Source organism: Oryza brachyantha, chromosome 11 (assembly GCF_000231095.2).
Source record: "Oryza brachyantha chromosome 11, ObraRS2, whole genome shotgun sequence".
Taxonomy (NCBI): domain Eukaryota; kingdom Viridiplantae; phylum Streptophyta; class Magnoliopsida; order Poales; family Poaceae; genus Oryza; species Oryza brachyantha.
The window spans coordinates 9,410,799-9,430,487 of NC_023173.2; the positions used below are offsets into that span (position 1 = coordinate 9,410,799).

At 42.6% G+C, this 19,689-nt stretch overlaps 2 protein-coding genes across 5 annotated transcripts; one reads left to right on the plus strand and one right to left on the minus strand.

The window, feature by feature from the left end:
* Window positions 1–879: 879 nt before the first annotated feature.
* On the plus strand, window positions 880–4,653 carry LOC102713218. 4 transcript variants are annotated; one of them, XM_006662800.2, is made up of 6 exons: window positions 880–1,075; window positions 1,171–2,115; window positions 2,199–2,394; window positions 2,810–3,775; window positions 3,848–4,084; window positions 4,169–4,653. In XM_006662800.2, the coding sequence occupies exons 2-4, from the start codon at window positions 1,177–1,179 to the stop codon at window positions 2,827–2,829; spliced, it is 1,155 nt and encodes a 384-aa protein (XP_006662863.2). In that variant the 5' UTR covers window positions 880–1,075; window positions 1,171–1,176; the 3' UTR covers window positions 2,830–3,775; window positions 3,848–4,084; window positions 4,169–4,653. The 4 variants fall into 4 exon arrangements, 3 of the variants coding, with proteins under 3 accessions (XP_006662863.2, XP_015698107.1, XP_040384758.1); XR_005812750.1 differs by having other exon boundaries at window positions 2,027–2,115; window positions 2,199–3,775; XM_015842621.1 differs by having other exon boundaries at window positions 1,274–2,115; window positions 2,199–3,775.
* A 5,267-nt stretch (window positions 4,654–9,920) lies between these two features.
* Window positions 9,921–14,502, minus strand: LOC102717017 (BTB/POZ and MATH domain-containing protein 1-like). The gene is made up of 2 exons (XM_040528529.1): window positions 14,439–14,502; window positions 9,921–11,008 (listed from the first exon to the last, which is right to left on the minus strand). Exons 1-2 carry the CDS (start codon window positions 14,500–14,502, stop codon window positions 9,921–9,923), a joined length of 1,152 nt encoding a protein of 383 aa, XP_040384463.1.
* Window positions 14,503–19,689: the final 5,187 nt, after the last annotated feature.

The following is a 19,689-nucleotide window of genomic DNA, read 5'->3' on the forward strand; positions in this document are numbered from 1 at the left end:
AAACAAATTTTCCTTACCATGTGTAGAGGATAATTAGATATAGACCATCCATACGTCTTATATACGATAAATTGCACATACCTAGATCATGACCCTCTCTACACGATGCAACCATTAAAAAACAGGACTACAAATCTACACTAATATTCCAATGACAGTGGTACATGAATTCATAAAACTACATTGAGAAATTCAGCAGTTACAGTAGGGTACAAAATAATGAAGGTAAATTAGTACTGGATATACGAAATATGTTGGAGGAACTTTAGTAACCAATTAGAACTACTGAAAATTAAGGGCAGTGGAAACAATTGAGGCTAATGTAACCCACATCTCCAAAACAAAAATTTAGTAAAATTGAACAATAATCCTATGACTACATATTTATAAACAAAGTTATCCTCTATGTTAAACTAAATGTGAAACTACATATAGCTACAGAATATAAAAATAAATTACTCCCTTTGTTTCAAATTACTTGGCAAAAATAGCTACAACAACACCACTAACAAGGCAGAGAATATCTAGTCTTTGACCACGATTAGCAAATATTGGGAAATTTGACCTAAAACCTGGACGAAAAAAGAAATTAAAAAATATCGTCCACATTTTGAGGTTTTTACCTGTGTGCCATTAAAAAAGATGGTGTCGGCCTTTGTACCACTAAAAAGTTCGGTCCTCCCTCTATGCTATCGTCAAACTTTATCGTGCCCTCCATATCATTCCGTCCGTGTTTCGGTAGGGTTTCAGCATTTGACATCTCCGACATGTGGGGCCGACCTAAGAAAATGTCCATCTTGCCCTCGCAGTCGCTGGCATAGTGGGCCTCCTTGACCGATGCTTTACCTTGTCTCTCTCTCCTCACTCGATTCCCCGCACTTGGCGACGGCGAATCCCTAGCGAACGGCGACCCCTAGCAGTGGCGGCGGTGGATCTAGGGGCTTCGGCGAGCATGCGTGCGTGGATCTGACCGTGCGGCGAGAGAAACGTGGGGGAACGTGCGGCGAGTGGAAGGGGGAGGAGCAGCCATGGCGTGGAAGGGCGCCGGCGTGCGCCCGGATTGGTTTTTGGATGGGTGAGTCCCTTGCTTCCCCCGTTGATTTTGCTTACCTAGTGATTGCCTCCCAGGATGCATTCATGTTTAGGCCCAGCGCTATCGATCCGTGTTAGGGTTTAATGATGGACCCGGACAGTAGCTTTAACCTAGAAATTCGGATTGTTGCTCCCAATTGTCGTGCACGGTGGTTTTCGTTGAATCAAGTGGTGGATGCAGACCGCACTCAATTCAGGGACCTGGTTGCTGATTTGGTTGAGAAGTATCCTCATGAATACGGTGATAAAATCAGCTTGTTCTTTTTCTGCACTGAGACTAAATGTCACATCCCAGTTCGCAATGACCAAGAGTTGGTTGAAATGTTTGCAAAACATAGGGCTGTAAGAACATGTTTGTTGTCTGTTGCTTATCATAGCGCAAGTAGTGAGCCCCCTGTGCTTCCTGATTGGGATTATTGTAGGCCAAGCTTTGAACCCCCATTCACCCCTTCTATTGCATGCCCAAGCTTAGCTGAACCAACCAGTGGCTCACTCAATCAATCTGCTGAACCAACCAATGCCACAAAGAGACAATGTTCTGAAACTGAATACCTATGTAACCCAAATCCAATGAATGAGCATGTGGGTGTTGATGATGAAGGGTTGTATATTGATATGGGTCTCAGCTGTCCCTCTACTCTTCCTAATCATGTGAACCAAGGTGGCACTGCAGAAATGGGAGTTGATAGTTCTGGGGATGATGAATGCAATGAGTCTGAATCTGACTTTGAATCATCTGATGATGAGGTAGAAGACATAGATGATGAAATTAAAGACAGGGAGCTAGAAAATATGCCTGATGCCTTTTATGATAAGAAGGACCCCTCTATGTCTGTAGGAACAATTTATTCAGATATGGATGCTTTTAAGATTGCTTTAGCTAGCCATGCTGTCAAACATGAGTACAACTATGACATTGAGAAGAGTGATACAGGGAGATACAGGGTGAACTGCGCACAAAACAGTGATGGCTGCAAGTGGAGACTTCATGCCTCAACTGGAAAGGATGGAAGCATTATACAGGTGTTGTGTTGCATTGTTTTGATTGTTAGAAGTTTTCATTCAGATTTGTGTCCTAACCTCTCAATTGGTTATCTGGTTTGCAGGTGAAAAAAGTCCCTTACCCTCACACATGCCAGAGCACTAGGAGACAAGGAATATGTGTTGGGGTCACTCAATTCTGGGTGTGCAGTCAGGTCATCGATTGGTTGAAGGAAGATGGAAATATTGGGCCAACAGAATTGCAGAGAAGGTTGAAGGAACACCATAAAATCCTGGTGCCCTATAAGAGAGTGTATAAAGGTAAATATCTTGCCATGGATAAAATTTATGGGCCCTGGGACAAGAGTTTCAATAACCTATATAGACTTAAGGCTCAGTTAGAAGAATCTAGTCCTGGATCATTTCTTGTTATTGATCATCACACCATAAACAAGAAGATCAGATTTTGTAGGCTATTCTTTGCACTAAAAGCATGCGTTGATGGATTTCTTAGAGGTTGTAGGCCATATCTTGCAGTAGATAGTACATTTTTGACTGGAAGGTTTAGGGGACAGTTGTGCATAGCTTGCGCAGTAGATGGGCACAACTGGATGTATCCAGTAGCTGTTGGAGTGATAGAGTCAGAGACCAATGATAATTGGATCTGGTTTATGGAGAAATTGAGGGAAGCAATAGGTACCCCAGAAGGCCTGACATTTAGCACTGATTGTGGCAGGCTGTCATAAAGGGGGTTAGTGAAGTTTTTCCAAATGCTGAACATAGGGAATGTATGTACCACCTAGTTCAGAATTTCAAGAAGAGGTATAGTGGGAAAGTATTTGATGATCATTTATGGGCTTGTTCATATTCATGGAGCCCATATATGTTTGAGCAACACTATCAAGCAATGGCTGCAGCCAAACCAGAGGCAATAAAATATTTGCAAGAAACTCACAAGAAGTTGTGGACCAGGAGCCAGTACAGGACTGCATCAAAGGTAGATTATGTCACCAATAATCTAGCTGAGTCATTCAATAACTGGATCAAGCTAGAGAAGGGAAAACACTTGGATGATTTGCTTGATACTATCAGGCAGAAAATTTTGATCAAATGGAACCAAAGGAAGAAGGTAGCCAAGAAGTTTAGTGGGAAAATTCTACCTCACATCCTGCAGAGGCTTAAAGAAGAGAGCTACAACCTGGATATTGAGGTGATAACAGCCTCTCCAGAAGGTGTGGCAGAACTATGTGCAAAAGGCACTAATGGCTCTGGGTTCAGGTTTGTGGTCAGTCTTAAAGATAGAACCTGTTCTTGTAGGGTTTGGCAGGGTTCAGGCATCCCATGCAAGCATGCAATAGCCTACATTACATCCATTCCTGGTGAGAAGCTAGAGGACCATGTGGATGACTACTTCTCTGTCAATAAATTCGGAGTTGCATATGAGGGTTCCATCCCTTGCATACCAGACAAAGAGCATATGGCCCAAAGGTAGTAATGGGTTCTTCTTGCACCCACCCTTGCTTAAGTCCACAGCTGGAGGTAGGCACAAGAACAGGATGAAGTCAGCACTTGAGGGAGGAAGCAGGAGCCAGAAAAAATCATCAAAAAAACATGAGTGCCCAATCTGCCATTAGTTAGGTCATCACTGGTACACATGTAAGAATGGCAACCCAGAAGATATAGCTGCAATGGAGGCAGAAAGGTATACTATGTATCTTCATATCTTTGTTTGCATCAACATAACTTTCTGTACTAAAACACTTTTGCTCTGCAGGGGTCTACCAAAGAAGAGGTTGAAGAAAGCTATTCCATGTAACACAGAGACCAGTATAGTGTTGGCTAATCCCTCCCACATGGTATTCCCAGCCAATGAAGCAGTGGCCAATGCAACCCACAAAAAAAGGAAAAGACATTCTTCATCTGGTGCCAATAAGAAGAAAAAGGGATCATCTGCCATTATTGCTACTACAACATCAGAACCTGCTAGTGTGAGCAACAGTGTGTCTAACAGGTTTGTGTTATTTGCCACAACTGTTATAATCATCAAAACATTTTAACCATCCATGCAACCTAATGCAACCTGTTTTTGTTTTAGCACACGGTCTGCAACTGGTTCCAACGATCCAGTGCCACTTCAATCTGTCATACCTTGCCCAGATGACACAATTCAACAAGATACCCAGCCACTGCAGGTTGTGCCGCCACAGATTTCACCAACGAAAAAGCTGTGCACCAAAAAGAAACTAACCCCAAGAAAAACTCAAGTTGCAGCCACTACATCAAGCCCAGACACCCTGCTAGAAACACCAGGAGCAAAAAACTCCAGATGCAGTGAAAGGTGCTTCTTCTTTTGGTCTGTGGCATCTGTTCTTGTCTTTTGATGGTGAAAATACAATGTGCCATGTGGTTCTTTTGGGCTGTACAAATGCAAACTAGTAAATTAGTTGCTAAGTTATATTTGTTGCTGACATTTGGTTCGTGCTGTCATGTGATGAAACAGCTATGTATGCTGCTGATATGTATGCTATTTTTTGCATTTTGGACAATTAAACTATCATTGCTCATTCATTCTTCCTTTTATTCATCCATCCATTTATTCTTGCAACTGAACATTCATTCATGCATACATCCATTTATCCATACTAGTCAGCCACCTACTTCTTGAAAATAGCATACATACTAAGGAAAATACAGATATAGACCATCTTTTCAAGCCACTTAAGTTGTTGCATCACCCTATTGTCCACTTGTGCATTGCCTACAAGTCCAGCAGCCTGAGAACCTTCATGCACGATAGCCACTGGAGGTGCAGTAGACAAACCAATTGCTGGTGCCACTGTCTGTATGGGAATAGCACGAATAGCAGCAGGGGTTTGTGTCTGCACTGCTCCACCATTTCATCCTCCCACTGAAAATACTGACAGCCTCCAATCTGAAAACCAAACCAACAACACATTGTGACCAAACAAAAAAAACCAAAAACAAGATGCCAGTAGAGAATAAAAGACAAACTGCAAAATGGGGGCACTTGTGGAAGACACGGTTGTAGTTCTTTTCTGTTGTGGACATGAACCGGTTTGCAACCACATGGCAATTGGGGCAAAGCACCCGCTTCACCCTACCACCGTAGCTGCTGGATGATTCGGACATGGCTGGAGAAGAAGAGAGGAGAAGAGAGGTGAGAAGAAGAGAGGTGAGAAGAAGAGACGTGAATGAAAAATAATAGAGGTGAGAGGAAGAGAGGTGAATGAGATAGAGATGGAGTGGAACAAATATATAGTGGAGAAGGGCTAAGGCCTTCTGGAGCCAAACACCCATGCCTTTTGGCGCCAAAAACACAGGTACGTATATTCCCTCCGAATGGCATAGAGGAAAACCAACTTATCAATATTGCATCTAAACTCTAAGGACAACTGCGTCATTTTAACCAGTCGTTACCCACTGTTAGCACCAAAACCGGACGGAATGGTATGGAGGGCGCGATAAAGTTCAACGATGGCATAGAGGGAGGACCGAACTTTTTAGTGCATAGAGGCCGTTACCATCTTTTTTAATGGCACACAGGTAAAAACCTCCCACATTTTAGTCCCTCTAAAGTCTAGTCTTAAAAATGAGGCATTATTTGCTGCAAATATATCACCAAAGAGTATATGAAAAAAATAAAAGAAAGAAAATGTGGTTACTATTTGATATTTATCTTCAAGAAGAATAGCATAATTTCACATTGAAAGTGTAGAAAGAGTTTTGTATTCCGGTAAGAATACATATATGTGCGAATCCAATTTACTTCTTTACTAAGTTTTTAGTTAGTTTTTAGCACCCATGTTTACGGCATATACGACGTGATATCATGAAAGGAAACAAGCAAATGAGATGTAATCATCTATCAGCTCACAACTCGCTGCTTGAAGAAAACGAAATAGAATGCAGCAATTCTCGTGGAGACCTACTGAACCAGGAATGGAACTACACAAAACGCAGTGCGCGGAGGTATCAGTATCACAGGCGTGCAGCTAGCATCAGACATGGTCGCATACGTGTATGGGGCTTCAGATGAAGATCAATTTTTCGTGAGAACAGACTGTAATTAGTACTGAGGTTAATTAATGAGAAGAGGAAAACTTCCATATCTAGAAGAGAAAGCATGAGGTTGAGGCAGACAGATAAGGGTGTGCGCAGAGATTAGAGAAGGATGAGAAAGAGAGGTGTGCGGTATCTGCGAGAGGATGCGGCGGAAGCACCAAGACGTCGGCACGCTGCTTGTGGATGGAGATCAGTGCAGGCAGCATGGGCAGGGAGAACCCGCGAGGAGATGGGGGTCGCGGCATGCCTCTCCTACTCCGCACGCGCGCGAGGAGGAACTTGGAGCGCTCCATCTCCTACTGCGCCACCTGCTTCTTCGCGGCGGCCGAGGAGGCGACGGAGGCAGGGATGGAGGCGGTTATTTAGGTGGGGACGGAGGCAGCTGCCGAGGTGGCGTGGTGGAGGTGCGGCGGTGCGGTGTACATGCGTTAGATGTGCGGCGGCTCGGTGGAGGTGAGGAGCGGAGGCGGCGTGGTGGAGGGTCGGCGGCGGTGGAGATCCGAGGAGCGTGCGGCGCGGTGGAGGGAAGGCAGCGTCGGTCGCAGAGAGGCGGAGGCGTCGCGGGGGACGTGCGCTACTGGCGGTGTCGGTGTGGGCGACGGAGGCGGCGAACGACGCGGGGACGTCTGGTGGGGGCCGAGACGGCGGCTTCGGCGTGGGCGAAGGAGATGTCCGAGGCGGCGGCATACGCGGCGTCCGGCGTGGGCGACGGAGAGGCTGGTTGGCGGCGGCCGAGGCGGGATGGCGTAGGCGGCGGCCTACGCGTCCTCCGGCGTGGGCGATCGAGGAGGCGGCGTACGCGTCCTCCGGCGTGGGCGGCCGAGGAGGCGACGGAGGCTGGTCGGCGGCGGCCGAGGCGGGGTGGCGGCCCGACGGACGCGGCGACCGAGGGGGAATGGTGAATAGCGACGTACGCGGTCACGGAGGCGAAGATGGAGGAGGTGCATGCGGAGAATAGGTGGGAGGATGGGGAATAGATCTGAGCCGTTCCACGAATACAGATGATTCTGTCCGTTGGATTTGTCCAATGAGTAAATGAGTAAACTGAGTTGGTATACTATAGGATAGACTAATATTGAACAAAAACATACCATCAGTCATACGACCTCTACAATCAAGTTAGGGTACAATACCAAAATAAAAACATCTAAAAAGAGTTTTATCCATCCAACCCCTTCCTTTTGCCAAATACAGCAAATAACCCACCCCGTATAAAAATGTCCATTCATTAAGCTCACTCACCCCTGAAAAAACCACATGAAAACCCTAAAAAAACCCTTCCTAACCTTGGGCAATAGGGGCATAAACGACAAACGACCGTAGTTTACGAGTCAACCAGCAATATTTCTTTTCCTCTCCAAAACTTGTATCCTATATTTTATTTTAATTTGACGCCATTGATTTTTGGGACTATCTTTGATTTAATCATTTATCCTATTCAAAAATTATATAATTATTAAGGAAATTGCTATACGATAGCAGGCTGTGTTAGCCGTTTTTTCTTGCCATTGGATTGTCTCTCCAAGATTCATGCTCCACGGCCTTCCAGAAAGAGAAAAAGTCCCTTCACTTAATACGAGATCAGATAATTTACTTAGTAATCTGTTGTTGTATGTAACTGTTATCTTTTCTAAACTATTCATTTAAATGCTAAATAAATTAGTGTTGCAAACGTATTTTGTTTTGTACCTTTTTCGTATTTCTATCTTTAAGTTTCCACATTTATATACTCTTATCATAGCAATCATTTCAACATTTACTAGAAGCACCTAGTTTTGTGAGTTTTGTAAGTATAAGAAAATAAGTTATGTTTTGTAAGTTTTGTTCCCTTATCAACAAAAAACTAAGGAAAATTTTGTATGTTTTGTTAGCTAATACTGATTTGTTGTGTATTCTTTGTTTTGTATTTGGTTTGCTAATTCTTGGATTTATTAGTAGTCAGTTGTCTTAACAGTACATAGTTTTGTTATTACTAAAAGACTCATGCCTGCTTCTATCATTAAATTCACTAAATTCTCTATCATGTTTTGTTACATTTGACAATAACGAGTTTTTCTTAGTTTAGTCTGCAAAATTGATTTGAACTATCAACTAGGATTTTGCAAAATCAACTGTGAAGCCAAAGCCACCACCTAGCGGTAGGGCGATAACCGTGTGGCATCGTCAAAACCGTTTCAAATTCACACAACAAACATTTAAATTCATTCTTTTGGACTCCACGTGGTACTCTATGTTAATCAGGCAATTGAACCAAAAACCTCCCCTAGTTAAACCGTGGTAAGCCACAACAGGGACGGTTTTGTCGTGGTTTTATCGTAGTATCCATGTGGTTTGAAGTCAAAACCCCTACTTGTTAACCGACTTTTGGAATTTGGATAATTTTTATCCAAATAAAACCGCCGGTTACTACCATGCCTTAGACACTACAGTAGTAATCATGATTTTATGAACCCTGCTTTCAACTATCTTGTTACCTTGTTAACGTTAGTAGAACATCATACAATCAATGCATTGTGTTTCTCTCTTCCATCAAGATACAAACCCCACAACTTAGAGTAAGTATTTTTCTAAATGCATGAACTGCATATAGAATCTAAAAGGTTGGCAATGGGTCCAAGATAATTCCTAAAATTTTATTCTAATGACCAAAATACCCATGAGATAAAAACATCCAAAATTTGAAAAAAAACTCTGAAGTATCATATTTTAAATTTTTTGGGTAATTTTTGGATGTTTACAATATGACAGTTTAGAGTTTATGACCAGTTTTTAGAAGTTTTCATCTTAGAAGTATTTTTGTTACTAAATATAAATTACACAATACAATGGAGCATAACCAGATGGTGATGGTAAATCGTATTATAGAACCGAACAAACTTAGTGAAAAATCATGGAATTATGTGAAACACATTAGTTTATAGTATAATTTCTCAAATTGCTAAGGACCCTCCCTTCCCACGAATGGGTTGACAATTTTTCTAGCGGCCCTATGGAAGAAAAAATGTCATGGCAATGGGCGGCAAGGAGACCACTTGGTAGGCTCCCTTCTCCGGCGCGTGACCTTGCTTGGACTTTTGCAGACAACCCCCTAGTTGCCCACTATGAGTAAGTGCACAAGAGGAGCGTTTGCCTCTGTTGGCCTGCTGCCCACGGGTTCCAACTTATGTTGCCACGTAGTAAAAAAACGCCTACTAGAAGAGTCTGGAAAAAAAACTCTTGGGAAAAAAACCTCCCGGAGGCATTGGGGGTATAGATTTGTAAATTTTGAAACAAAATTTTAAAATTTAAATAGAACATATATAAATAGAAAAAACTCGCTTAAGTGGCAAAACCACTTGATTATTCAAGTATTTTAAAAGCCCAAGACCAACTTTAGTGGGCTACCTTTTTTTCGGTTCACGTACAAAATGCTGAATGACACACAAAAAAAAATGTTTTGTGCGCGGGTTTTTTTGGACGGTACACATGCCTGCAACATTTTTGATCGTACCGTCAAAAATCCTGCTGATATTGCAATTTTTTTCAGCAGACTGTCACATAGACAGTCTCATCTGTTAATGGAACCGTACGAATGACTTATAATTTTATATATTTGTATAAAAAATTTAAATAAGATGAATGATTAGATTTAAAAGTCAACAACATCAAATAAAAAACCTAAAGGGATTATGCCGGTAGGTTTCCATTACAATGGATGCATGGATGATTACTACTACCCCAATTTCATAATCTAAGACACATATACACATTGGTTTAAAGATGAACTAGAGAAACCAAAACAACTGATAACTGGTCGTCCAGATCTGCAGAAAGAGTTCCTTGACGACAGGATGGCAGCTCGTGAGCAGACGGAACTGGTCGTCCAGGTTGGTGAGATGCCTGAGCTTCCGCCTGCACGAGAGTAAGTCGAGGCACGCGCGCTTGAGCACGCGGCAGCCATGGTTCTCCGCGAACACGACGGCGGAGGCCACCGTGTCGACGCTCACGCTCCGGCACAGCGCGTCCTCGCACATCAGCTGCAGCCTCTCCATCCCGTACCTTCCCGCCGCCACGTGCAGCCTCGCCGCCATCGCCGCCGCCGCCGCCTCCTTCGTCGTCATGTCCGGCGGCAGCGTGTCCGTGTAGATGAAGTGGAGCAGCGCCCCGAACACCTCGGGCTCCATGTCGTCGTCGACGCGCAGCAGCGTCGTCGGCGGCGGGTGGTTATTGGCGTCGTCGTGGTGGGACGAGAGCTCGGCGGCCATGACCGGTGACCTCGCGGCGAGCATCCACCCGTGCGCCGTGAACGTCTTCCCCTGGACCACGATGGAGACGTCGCCGCCTTGCTTCTGCCGGAGGAGATCGGCGAGGTGGCGGTGCAGGTTGGACGGCGGCACCTTGACGCCGCGCTCCTCCTTGAGGTGGCCTCCTGCGCCGGAGTTGACGAAGGCGAGTTCGCACCGGACGGTGAAGCCGTCGCCGCGCAGATGGCCCGAAGCCTCGAGCTCCCGTCTCTTCATCTTCATCCCGAAGTCGTTCTCGGAGAAGTCGACGCCGGACATGGCCTCGACGAACGTCGGCACCGGCTTCCCGTCGCAGTCCAGGAGGCTGAACCGGACGTTGGCGACGACCGTGGGGCCGTTGGCGTCCTCGCAGCAGTCCATGCCGACGTAGACGGAGACGGCGCCGGCTTCGCCGGGGCCGTGGCCGTTGGGGTAGAACCGGATGAACCACGTGCGGCCGCCGACGGTGAACCTCCTGGCCTCGACGAACTTGCCGTTGGGCACCTTCTTGGCGCGCGAGTACCCGCCGATCCTCACGAGGTGGGACACCGTCTCCGGCAACGCGGAGACGGCGTAAGGGCGGCGAGGGGCTGGGGAGGAGGAAGTCGATGAGCGACCACAGGAAGTCCATGACCGTGATGGAGCAGACGAAGAAGGGGGTCGCCGGCCGGCCGGAGCCGTTGCTGGCGAGATCGAGATCGGCTTAGGCGGCGGGGCGGTCGAACTACTCGCGAGGAGACCGGAGTCCAGGCCGAAGAAGACGAGTCGATTGGCCAGGGCAGTTAGCAGTATGGGCCTTTTAAATAAGAAAAAAAAACCCAAACTAAGTCATACTTAATCTTTTAAACTACTTTTTGGCTCATTTTACCTTCAAAGCTATTGAAAATACTCCGTCTATTTTTTAATAACGCCGATAACTTTTAGATGAACGCTTTGTCTTATTTAAAATTTTTATACAAATATGCAAAATTAAATGTCATACTCAGGGTTCCACTTCCTGTTTGTACCGTCCCTACCGCGGTAACCGTTAGCGTGGTTACAGCGCGGTAACCGTTAGCGTGGTTACAGCACGGTAACCGCGGATGCCGTAAAACCGTGATGAATTTGAAAATCTAAATTTTGAATTTAAAACCGTGCGATATTCATGGTTACCGCACAGTTTTGCGCGGTTACCGCGCGGTTTCGCGAGGTTAATTACCGCATGGTTTCGCACGGTTTTGCGTGGTTTCGCATGGTAATCGTGGCTAATACTTGCCGAAACAGTGGATGAGAATGACGGAAACCATGCAAAACCGTGCGAAACCGCGGTTACTGCGAGGAAACCGCGGGAGAAGAAGATTTGAAAACAAGAATATTTGCGAGATGTCAAATGCAAAAAAATTTAAAAAATCTGAAAAATACAAAACAAATGTGAAAAATATTTTGTGACTATATCTGTGACATTTAGGACATGTTATAGGAAAAATAAGAAAATTTTGATATGATATTTTCTAAATTTTTGACATTGCAATATACAAACATACACCGTCATATCACCCTTCATCAAATAATTCACATCAATAACGAGTAACAACAACTTCATTTTAATTGTTGTGTCACAAATATACCTACTATCCATTATTACGAACAAAATTATTATATATGTACTAACATGCACACATAATTTTCATCCATGCATATTTTTCGTATATCCATCGTTGTATATTTGTATTTTAACATTATGTATAACGTGTATCTAGTGCAAATTAATAATGACACAACAATAAAATATTATTAACCATCTTCTTACGAAATATTAGTCGCAATAGGCTATTTTTTAATTTTTGTCTCCGAAATTTTTGCTTATGATTTTTAATTACGCCAAAAATACACATTTATCATGAATTTCTTTTGAAAAAACTATACTATATATAAACCTATATAACATATATTATTTCCATTAAATTTTCTCAAAAAATTAAAATTCTTCTCAAATTTAAACTCAAAACCACGGTACATACCGTAGCGCGCCTCCGCGGTAAGGCCGGTTACCGCAGTAACCGCGGCGGTTACCGCGCTAAAGGAAACCATGGTCATACTTAATAATCCTATAATAATAAATCAAATTACAATAGAATAATTATATATAATTTTTAAGTAAGATGACTGGTAAACATAAAAGTCAACGACGTCGTATAAAAAAACTGAAGGGAGTAGTTTACTTCACTGCTTCACAATATTTCTCTTTTTTTGCTTTTTGTGAATACAAATTGTATTTTAAGATGAATTTTTGTAAGCCATATATGACATAATTATCAAAGTTTAAAAAATATTTTAAACTTTTTGTGACTATTTGCTTAAACGTTAAAATATTGATGGTTAAATTAATATAAGGTGCTATGTAAATAGCTAAAAACATTCTAAAAGATTGATGAGACGTAAGATGTAATGCACTATCATGCTAATAAAATTTGACTGCAAATTATGACTAATAGAGAGAACTAAATCGGAAGTAGCGTTAGAGAGTAATGTGAACCATTTCAACAGTTTGGGATGTAAAATGAGCAAAAATATATTTCCTCCATGTTTTATATGACATCGTTGACTTTTGTATCTACGTTAACCATTCATCTTATTCAAATATTTTATTCAAATATGTAAAATTATAAGTCATAATTAAAGTTACTATAATAATAAATCAAATTGTAATACAATAATTAATAATGTTGTTAACTGTTGACGCTGAAAATGACAATCAACGGTCACACACGTAGGCCTGGAAATCAATCTTAGACTATTCCAGTGCAGGACCTAATTCTTAGAAATATTAGGCGTGCCAGTCAGTTTGATCCTGTAACTGACAAGATAATCATGGAAAACGATTAACCCTGAAATCGCTATCGGCTGGATAGCCAATACCGTCCCAGGACCATAGCTGATAGACTAGACGATCGACTTTACAGGAATTTTATGATGTCAATTATAAACATACCTAATCGGCTAAGTCACAAGCAGGATAAATACTAGATAAGCCAACCAGCGAGTTAATCTTAAAAGATCGGACTCAACCGAGACAGTCTTAAGATTAATCGGCCGATCGGACTGCTCCACCATTTATCATCCGCTAGATGTAAGACTAAGCACAGAATTCATATAGTAAACTGGAATGCTACACTAATTACTCGCATAAGATAATATCAACCAATGACATGTACGCCCACACCAGATCTAGAAGATCGAACCTAATCGAGACAGTATAACCACACATGACATCAGATAAGTATTATAGCACATGAATAATAAGATAGCACAGCAGCGTAATTCACCAACTAATCTATTAAACTCAGCCGATCAGACATATTTCCATAGATAGATTATATCAAACACACATAGATCAGACCTAACCGAGACAGTACGTAGTTTAGCATAATATAACGATAGAAACATGAAGGCCAGTAAGATTAATAAACCAATCTTGCTAGAACTCCAGCAGTAAACCCTCGCAAGCCCTCACCCCAGTCTGATAACATGAACCAAGCAAACCTAATTGATCGGACCGAACCGAGACATAATTAGATCAGCAAGAATCACGCGAACAGATTAGACGGAAGAACTTACGAGGACTTGATCGAGAACTACCATTACCTTAAACCAAAATAGATTAAAACAATAATAGAACTCAGCTTGCCGATCAACTAAACAGAAGATCGGATACAACCGAGACAGTTCTGCCTTAATTGATCGACGAGTTTTCACGGGCTAGAACTTACATTGCGAAGCTAACAAACCCCGCGCCGAAAGCTCAAGCAAATCGAAGATTTGAGGCGATGCGCCAAGTTAAATTGATCGAGAGATATCTTACAAAGATCCCGGGCACCTATATTTATAGCCCCGAGAGATAACTAACCGGATAAGAATCTGCTACCAACTAACTTTACATTATTCGGACTCTAATTAAACAACATAATCCTAAACAAACTTCAAGATAAATCCTAACTAATCTACACAGACTCTCGGTTAAACACCGAACCTATCTCTAACCTTTGGGCTCCATCTGCGGGAGGCGTTCGGAGGACGACGTCTGCGGGAGGCGTGCGGTCGGCATGGGGAGACTGATGGGCGACGTGGGCCAGCGACGGAGGCGGCCGGGCGGCGAGGTTGATGAGGGTGGCGGCTGGCTGGAGGGAGAGGATAGAAATGATGGATTATTAGGGTTTAGATGCAGTATATATACATTGAACAAGTTGGGCCTATTGGGTCTGTTGTAGTATGTTATTAGGAGGGGGTTATATAGACTTCGGAACCCGTGGGTGAACTCGAATCCCCGCCTCCGCCCCAAAAATTTTCAGGGCCCCGACCCCGCTCCCCCTGCAGGGAAATAATTCCCCCCGACCCCGGCCCTGTCGGGGCAGGTCCTCGGCTGACAGGGGAAATTGCTAGCCCTAATGTGTATAGTGGTGTAAGTGTGCGTGGCTGTATCATGGTAACTTTTTAAAAAATATAGTTATTAGGGCATGTATAATGTGCTTATTAGCTAATTCTCTTAACTGCCAGGAAAATAAATTTGGTGATATGGAGAAAATAGAGAAGGAGAGAGAAAAGCCATTGTCATCAATGACAACGGCTTAGAATCTAACCCTTAGCATTTATTAAAGGAAATTTTGTTGTGTAGTGGTGAATAGAAAGGAAAGTAGCATAATAAAAAATATTTTATTATATTAATGAAGAAACCATATATGACTCTACCTTTATTCTACCTTTTTACGTACTATTATAAAATATGTTGTTGTTGCTAACGTGGATTAGACAAGAGTCTATAGTGAACTCTAAACAGGATTGGAAAAGATAAGTCATTATCTGTGCTCCTATAAAAAGGAATAGTGAATTTGTCACCTACCCCACTATCAACCATCTCCTATTTTTAAAATAAAAATAATTGAGACCTATATATTAAATTATTTTATTAACTCTACTTTAATAAAATTCTATTGCAAGTTGCAATACACGACTAATATGCTAGTTTCCGTATAAAATCATAAAATATGGCAGCATATATGTGTACAAGTCGCAAAAGAAATAACTATTATCAATATCAAAGATATATGCTTGTGTCAAAATAACAAGAATCAAAAATCATTTGGCTTCGTCAGAATCACCTGTTGCCCAATATACTTCAGGAATAGTATTCAGTGGAGGATTATTTCGATGCTCTAGATTACTGAAAGTTGACTGCTTACAAACAAGCTCAACATATGTGACATCTTGTACTAAACAGCCTCATGTACCCTAGTATTATGATCTAACTCATTTTCTCTTCCACTACAAAATTTTCCTTGGCAACATCCTCTTGGTAGAATGTAGAGCTTTGCATTTTCTTCAACATCGCTATCAGCATGTACTCGTCATTTTCCATTTCCTTTCTCTCCATTTTCAATAACGATAACCCTGTTCTCATATTTCCCCCCTTTTTGTCATTTTATGTTTCCTTTCTCTTCTCCATTTTTAATAGGGAAAATTGCAAGGTTGTCATTATAAATTTGTCAAATTGAAGATATGTCATCCTGACCCACATGTCATTCACACATGTGTCCCACATGTTATTGAGATATCAATGGTATATCTCCAGCTTTACAAAAATATAATGACACGGTTATAAATTTCTATTTTTAATAATGATAATTCTGTTATCATATTTACCTTTTTTTTCCTTTCTTTTCTCCATTTTCAATAATGATAACCCTAACTTTAGCCCCAAAACTCTAGGATCCAGCTTGCCCGTTGGGAACATATTGCATGTGTGCTAATAGTTATGGATGCGTGACGAGGTTTATGTTTCCGATGGGATGACAAATCCCGGTCTCTGACGGTACCACCAGTTTTCACGAAAATAGGCAAAAATAGCTAAAAATCAGATAAATTGGAAAACAAAAATTTGAATTCAAAAGCTCCAGGTAAGAACTTTAAAACATGTTTCATTGATCTTCCGAACAAAAGATCGAAATTCCGAGTAGAAACGCATATATTTGCAAACATAGTGAAATTCTGATTGGCTTGACCGAGAAATCAATCAACGTATTTTTTTTTCAAAAAACTTGTGATACTTGCTTATTTGCTAAAAATGGAAAGTGGACAAAAGATATTGGAAAGTCGAGGTAAAACATTGACAGGTGAGAAATGGGCAATGGAAAATTGGGAATATATATATATACAATGTGAAGAACCTGTAAACATTAACATCACATTTCTTGTATTTTAGTCTCACGTTGAGATAGACGTAATATGTAATATATATTCATCAACATATTAGGCTGGAGGAAATAAACATCAATCACCAAACATATGCCAGATATAGCATCCATCAATATTCGGACACAGTCGACCTTTTAAAGCCCATCACCATAATAAGGGCACGTACAAATGACTCTAATTGCCGTCTTTATCGCTATATGCTCGCTGACATAAGAGAGACGATAGGAAAGAGAAAATTAGTTGTTTTACATGGAGTCAGCAAAACATCGACTCTTGGCGCATAAAACGAGGAGACAAACATAAAATATGCTTTGTACGTGTGCTGACTTTAATTAGAGACGCTGACAAGATGAAATGCAAACGAGTAATTAATTAGTTTAGAGTCAGCTTGAGAGACTGTCCTTTGTACGAGAAGTTTTTTCTACTGACGTGGCTTAAGATAAAACCCATAATAAACTCTACCATTGAACATGCACTAATAGAAACTTACGAATCCTACGAATCCATAATAGTAGAAGTATTACAATAAGGAAGAATATTAACTGTGCTGTAGTTATGGAAAGATGAATATTAATTTTTTTCAAAATATTTTATTCCATTAGGCTCTATAAGTAGCACAGTGTTTAGAGGATTTTTTAAATGTTTTATTTCATTATTCCTTGATTCAAATTTGAGTTTGGCGAATTGCTTCGAATTTCAAGTCAAAAATAAATGATGTTCCACGCCAGCAAAATTCGCCCGGTTTTTACCAGGATTGTAGACCCTATGCGTGACTCCAACTAGCAAGGTTCAAATCGGGCTGTCCATAACAAAAATGATATGTACATTCTAAGTTAGTGCAGACACGGTATGTCATGATTTTGTTTGACTTTTTCCTATGAAAAGTCAAACAATATATTTAAAAAATAATTTATGAATAAAACATTTATATACATATTCTTAGTGATCTAAAAGAAAAGGCTGGAAAATAAACTTCAGCGAAAAAAATCCAAAACAATTCAAAATTGAAAAAACAAATTTTAACTTATAAATATAAGCAAAAGCAAAAAGATGAGATGGTTAAATAGTCCCACATTTATAGTTGGCCAAATGGGCCAGACACGTTGGGCCGGCACTAGCCCGACACGAAAAAGCCCGGCACTAAAACGGCCCGGCACGAAGCCCATAGTGCCAGTGCCGTGCCCCGTGCCTGGCCAGTGCCATGCCTAGGCCACATTCTCGGCCCGCGGCACTAGCATGGGCACGGCACGCTTAGTGGGCCGGCCCGTCATCGGTTCGATAGCGACCCGATGTCGGCACGACTTCCGGCCGTTGGATGGCCTCCCCGCGGCTTAGGACCGTTGGATCTGACCGTTGGGGGACAGCCTTATAGGCGCGCAGCACGGCCGGCCACCCCCAACCCTAACCCTAAATCTCAGTCCCTCCGCCCTCGCCTTTCTCGCTCGACCTGACGCGCCGCGCCGCCGCCCCTCGTCTTCTCTCTCGCAGCTTCTCGTGGCGCGGATCGCCGGATCTCGTCGAGTCGCGGTCGCCTCTCCTCTTCTCTCGCAGAGTCCCACCGCTTCTCTCCTCCTCTTGCTGCTCTCTCGCTTGCCGGTGGCCTTGAGCCGCCGGGAGCCGGCACTAGCACACGGCATGGCCATCTAGACCCATCATCTCGATCTCGCACCGACGATGTAGCCTCCTCCTCTCCTTGTCATCCACCTCGTCATCTCCATCGTTGTCGACGTCGCTGGACTTTGGCAACTCTGGTGCTCCGGATCTTGCGTAAGACCTCTTCGTATCTCTCTCTCTCTTTCTGCTCTGTCTCTCTCTCACTCTTGCTATGTCTTTCTGCAGATGTAGACGAGATCCATTGAGGAACCGAGGGCTAGATCTGTGCTTCGTCGACATTGCCGGCGACCCTGGTGCTCCGGCTGCAAAGGTACAAGTACTACCCTAACCCTAGATCTAGGATTATTTTTTCTCTCTGATATTTCTAGGTTCTCACTTCTCAGCGACCCGATGTTGTTTGTTTTGCAGCTGTTGAGGAACCAGGTCACTGGCGAGTGACGATGGCAAGCTCTGACGACGAGACGGTGGGTATGAACGAGGAGCGGCGGATGTGCGGGTTAGCTGGAGATGATGATGACGAGGACATGGGTGAGGATCATGCCGAGTTGTTCGGTCGTAGTGTTGATGATCCCATCAACGTGGACGCTGTTGATGATCCACTTGCACCTACAGAAGGGAACAGCGGGTAGCGCTCACGTTCGAGTACCTCTGCTATTTGGGATAACTTCGAGAAGCTGTTCAAGACCGTCAATGGTAAGAAGGTCAGGTATGGAGCTAAGTGCCTGCATTGCAAAAAGGGTACTCTGGTCTCTCTAGTGGTGGCACTGGTTTCCCGACATATTCCTAAGTGCCCTAAGAGGCTTGAGAAGACTCGCATGTCTCAGTCTCAAATCTCTTTTAATCCTGATGGTAGTATGCGTAATTGGGAGTATTGTCCTTCTGTTGCTCATACTGCACTAGTTCGATTGATTGCTAGAATTGATGTTCCTATCTCTATGGGTGAATCTGATGCTTTTGAAGAGTATATTAAAACTGCTCATAACCCTAAATATGCTAAACTGTCTAGGCAAAGCACCACTAGAGACATAATGAAATACTTTACTGATTGCAAGGCTAAACTTGTTGATACTTTCAGCACTTCTGTTAATTGTGTGTGTCTAACCTCTGACATTTGGTCTGGTAATGCCAAAGAGGATTACATTTCTGTTGTTGCCCACTATATAAACTCTGACTGGCAAATTGAGAAAAGGGTGCTTGGCCTAGTTCTTATTGATGTGTCCCACAATGGACAGAACATTGCTGACTGTGTTGCATCTGTGCTTGCTGATTATGGTTTGACTGAAAAGGTATTCGCTGTTACTTTAGACAATGCATCATCTAATGCTGCAGCGATGCAGAAGTTGAGACCTGTCTTGTCTAAATACCTTGGTTTTGAGGTTATTGATGAACCAGATATGGTAGAGAATGAATCATCTACTGCAGTTCATTC

Coding starts and splice junctions, on each gene's coding strand:
- LOC102713218 (XM_040528824.1), top strand. CDS start 1,177: ATGATGGACCCGGACAGTAGCTTTAACCTAGAAATTCGGATTGTTGCT. Junction 2,116..2,198: donor AGGATGGAAGCATTATACAG/GTGTTGTGTTGC, acceptor TCTGGTTTGCAG/GTGAAAAAAGTCCCTTACCC.
- LOC102717017 (XM_040528529.1), bottom strand. CDS start 14,502: ATGCCGACCGCACGCCTCCCGCAGACGTCGTCCTCCGAACGCCTCCCG. Junction 11,009..14,438: donor CCCGCAGATGGAGCCCAAAG/GTTAGAGATAGG, acceptor CCTCCTCCCCAG/CCCCTCGCCGCCCTTACGCC.